General features: G+C 68.8%; 1 protein-coding gene across 1 annotated transcript; it reads left to right on the top strand.

Moving 5' to 3' along the window:
• Positions 1-237: 237 nt before the first annotated feature.
• Positions 238-3,935, top strand: LOC309891320 (SH3 and multiple ankyrin repeat domains protein 1-like; the record flags this gene model as incomplete). The annotated part of the gene is made up of 6 exons (XM_082785679.1): positions 238-250; positions 343-366; positions 1,514-1,570; positions 2,506-2,621; positions 3,157-3,256; positions 3,811-3,935. Coding segments are annotated over 6 exons (435 nt in total), but the record flags the coding sequence as incomplete, so codon positions are not given.
• Between the last annotated feature and the right edge of the window lie 9 nt (positions 3,936-3,944).

The raw sequence follows: 3,944 nt of genomic DNA, 5'->3' as shown, positions 1-3,944 counted from the left end.
GGGGTGCAGGGGAGTGGGGAGGGTCCCAGGGGGTTTTGGGGAGGGGGCATCATGGGGGGGGGAGGGGCTGCATCTCTGACCTCTGACCTTTGCTCTCTGCCCCCCCCGCCCCCCTGCTGACGGCACAGTGGAAAAGGGTGAGTGGGGGGGGGGCACTGGGAGAGGGGGGGTCTTGGGGTTCCCCCCCCCACAGACCCTCCCCCAACATGACCCCCCCAATCTTGGAGACCCTCCCCCATGACCCGGAAAGGTGCCCCCCCCCCCAGGGGGGGTTCCCCTTCACCCTGTGCCCCCCCCTATAATGCCCCCCCCCCCCGTAACTCCCTCTCGTGTCTCCCCCAGTCTCTCCCTGGAAGAAACGCGCCGGTGAGTGGGGCCCTTGCACGGCCCTTGCACACTCCTTGCACACTCCTTGCACACTCCTTGCACACTCGCCCCATTGCACACTCATCGCACGCCCCCCCCCCCACGCCTGCAGCTTGCACGGGCCCCGTGCGCCCGTTGCACGCTCATTGCACACTCATCTCCCCCCCGTGTGCAAGTCACACGGGCCTTGCACACCCGTTGCACACTCATTGCACACTCATATCCCCCCCCCCCATGTGCAGCTCGCACAGGCCTTGCACACCCGTTGCACGCTCATTGCACACTCATCTCCCCCCCCCCCACCCACCGTGTGCAGCTCGCACGGGCCTTGCACGCCCACCCAACACTCGTGCAAAGCCTGTGCAAGGCCTTGCACGCTCGCCGCACCCCCATGCGCCGCCATGGGGGCTGCTGCACCCATTGCACCCCCCCCCCAGCACCCATTGCACCCCCCTGCACCCATTGCACCCCCCCCAGCACTGAGTTGCACCCCCAGCACCCATTGCACCCCTTGCACCCATTGCAGCCCCCCCAGCACTGAGTTGCACCCCCAGCACCCATTGCACACCCCCAGCACCCATTGCAACCCTCGAGCACCCATTGCACCCCAGCACCCATTGCACACCCCCCAGCACCCATTGCAAGCCTCGAGCACCCATTGCACCCCAGCACCCACTGTGCCCCCCACCACCCCTTTTAGCCCCCCAGTACCCATCACTCCCTCCAGCACCCATTACACCCCCAGCACCCCCCAGCACCCATCACCCTCCCCAGCACCCATCACCCCCCCCAGCACCCATCACCTCCCCAGCACCCATAACACCCCCAGCACCCATCACCCCCCCAGCACCCATTACACCTTACACCCCCCCCAGCACCCACTTCCCCCCCCCAGCACCCATTACACCCCCAGCACCCATTACACCCCCCCAGCACCCACTGCCCCCCCCAGCACCCATTACACCCCCCAGCACCCATCATCTCCCAGCACCCATTATACCCCCCCAGCACCCATTACACCCCCCAGCACCCATTGCCCCCCTAACACCCCATCACCCCCCCAGCACCCATCACCCCCCCCAGCACCCCATTACCCCCCCAGCACCCACTGCCCCCCCCCAGCACCCACCGCCCCCCCTCTCCGCAGAGTACGAGCCGGCGTCGGCCACGGAGAAGAAGCGCACGGTGTACCAGATGGCGCTGAGTGAGGGACACCCCGGGGTGCCCCCCCCGTGTCACCTGGGTGCCCCCCCCCCCCTAATGTCACCTGGGTGCCCCCCCACACCCCAATGTAACCTGGGTGCCCCCCCATCACCTGGGTGCCCCCCCGTGTCACCTGGGTGCCCCCCCCCAAATGTCACTTGGGTGCCCCCCCCAGTGTCACCTGGGTGCCCCCCACCCCAATGTCACCTGGGTGCCCCCCCCGTGTCACTTGGGTGCCCCCCATCACCTGGGTCCCCCCCCATCACCTGGGTAACCCCCCCCCACCCCAATGTCACTTGGGTGCTCCCCCATCACCTGGGTGCCCCCCCCCAATGTCACCTGGGTGCCCCCCAATGTCACCTGGGTGCCCCCCCCCCCCCCCCCAATGTCACCTGGGTCCCCCCCCATGTCACTTGGGTGCCCCCCCATGTCATCTGGGTGCCCCCCATCACCTGGGTGCCCCCCCATCACCTGGGTGCCCCCCCCCAATGTCACTTGGGTGCCCCCCCATGTCATCTGGGTGCCCCCCATCACCTGGGTGCCCCCCCAAGTGTCACCTGAGACATCCCTAATGTCACCTGGGTGCCCCCCTGTGTCACCTGGGTGCCCCCCCCCAACTTGTCACCTGTGTCCCATCGAGGGGGGGGGGGGGTGGCTCGGGCATCTGGGTCCCCTTTGTCACCTGCCCCCCCCCAATGTCACCTGCCCCCCTCCACGTCACTTGGGTCCCCCTTTGTTCCCTGTCCCCCCCCACTTTGTCCCCCTGCCCCCCCCCTTGTTGCCCCCCCCCGTTGTCCCCTGCCCCCCTTGTCCCCTGGGCCCCCCCCATTTGCCCCCTTGTCACCTGTGTCCCCTGGCAGGGGGGTGGCAGGGGGGGGTGCCCCCACGCCCCCAGGGTGACCCTGGGTGCCCCCCCCCGATGTCCCCCCCCCCCAGACAAACTGGACGAGATCTTGGCGGCAGCGCAGCAAAGCATCAGCGCGGGGGAGGGGCCGGGCGCCCCCCTGCCCCCCCTGGGCAAAACGCGCCCCAAAGCCTTCTTCGGGCCTGAGGTGGGTGGGGGGCACCCAAGGGTGCTGGGGGGGGCGCACCCAAGGGCCTGGGGGGGCACCCAAAGGTTTGGGGGGCACCCAAAGGCCTGGGGGGGGGGGCACTCAATGGCAAGGGGGGGGCTTCTAAGGGGTTGGGGGGCGCACCCAAGGGCTGGGGGGGGCACCTAAAAGCCTAGGGGGGCACCCAAGGGTGCAGGGCACCCAAAGGCCTTGGCCCAGTGGGGTGGGGTTTGGTGGTGTGGTTTTTTTTTGGGGGGGGGGCGGATTTCTGGGGAGGGTTCTTGGAGTTTTGGGTGTCCTTTGGGGGGGTCTTGGGTGTTTGGGGGTCTTGGGGGTGGGGGTCTTGGGTGCTCTGGGGTGGGGGGGCACCCAAGGGGGGGGGGCCACTTGCACCTTTGGGTGCCTGTTTTTTAGGGGGGGGGAGCATCCAAATCTCTGGGTCACCTGGGGGGGGGTCCCTGGGCTGTTGGGTGCCCGTGGGGGGTCTCCTGATATGTGTCCCCCCCTCCCTCTCGTCCCCGTCCCCCCCCCCCAGGCGTCCTTCGAGCCGCACCGCATGGGGCCGGGGGGCTACGACCGCCCTTCCTGCCCCCCGGGCCCCCCCCACGGCCTGATGCTGCGCCAGAAATCCATCGGTGAGTGGGGGGGGGGCACCCCCAGACCCCCCCAGACCCCCCCCATACCCCTGGGACCCTCCTCTGACCCCCTGGGACCCCCCCACCCCAAGCCCTTTGCATGCACCCCTATGGCCGGTGGGTGCTGGGACACACCCCCCCCCCCTAAAAATAATTGCCCCCCCCCCCATGCATGCACCCCTATAGAGTTGGGTGCTGCGACCCCCCCAGACCCCCGGGCCCCCCCCCAGTGCATGAATCCCTATGCAATGTGGGTGCTGGGACCCCCCCCAAAAAAAACAAGCCCCCCCCCCCCATGCATGCACCCCCCATAGAGTTGGGTGCTGGGACCCCCCCCAAATCCCTGCAACCCCCCCAGATCCTTGGGACCCCCCATACAAACCCCTGGGACCCCCCCCGACCCCTTGTACCCCCCCCAATTTATGCACCCCTATACAATGCATGAGCTCCCCCCCCCCGTGTCCCTCCTCCCCCCAATCTCTACCCCCAAAATTTTTTTTGGGGGGGGGGGGTCGTGACCAGGGGATGCCCCCTGTGTCGTCCCCCCCCCCCAGGCGCTGCTGAGGACGACAAACCCTTCCTGGCCCCCCCCAGCGGCAAATTCAGCCGCAGCCTCTCGGTGCCGGGCTCCGACGACATCCCCCCCCCCCAACCACCTCCCCCCCGGAACCCCCTTACAGCACCCCCC

This window comes from Aythya marila (genome assembly GCF_965140915.1).
Source record: "Aythya marila genome assembly, contig: HAP1_HAP1_SCAFFOLD_1242, whole genome shotgun sequence".
NCBI classification, from domain to species: Eukaryota; Metazoa; Chordata; class Aves; order Anseriformes; family Anatidae; genus Aythya; species Aythya marila.
This window is presented reverse-complemented; position numbering and strand designations above follow the sequence as displayed.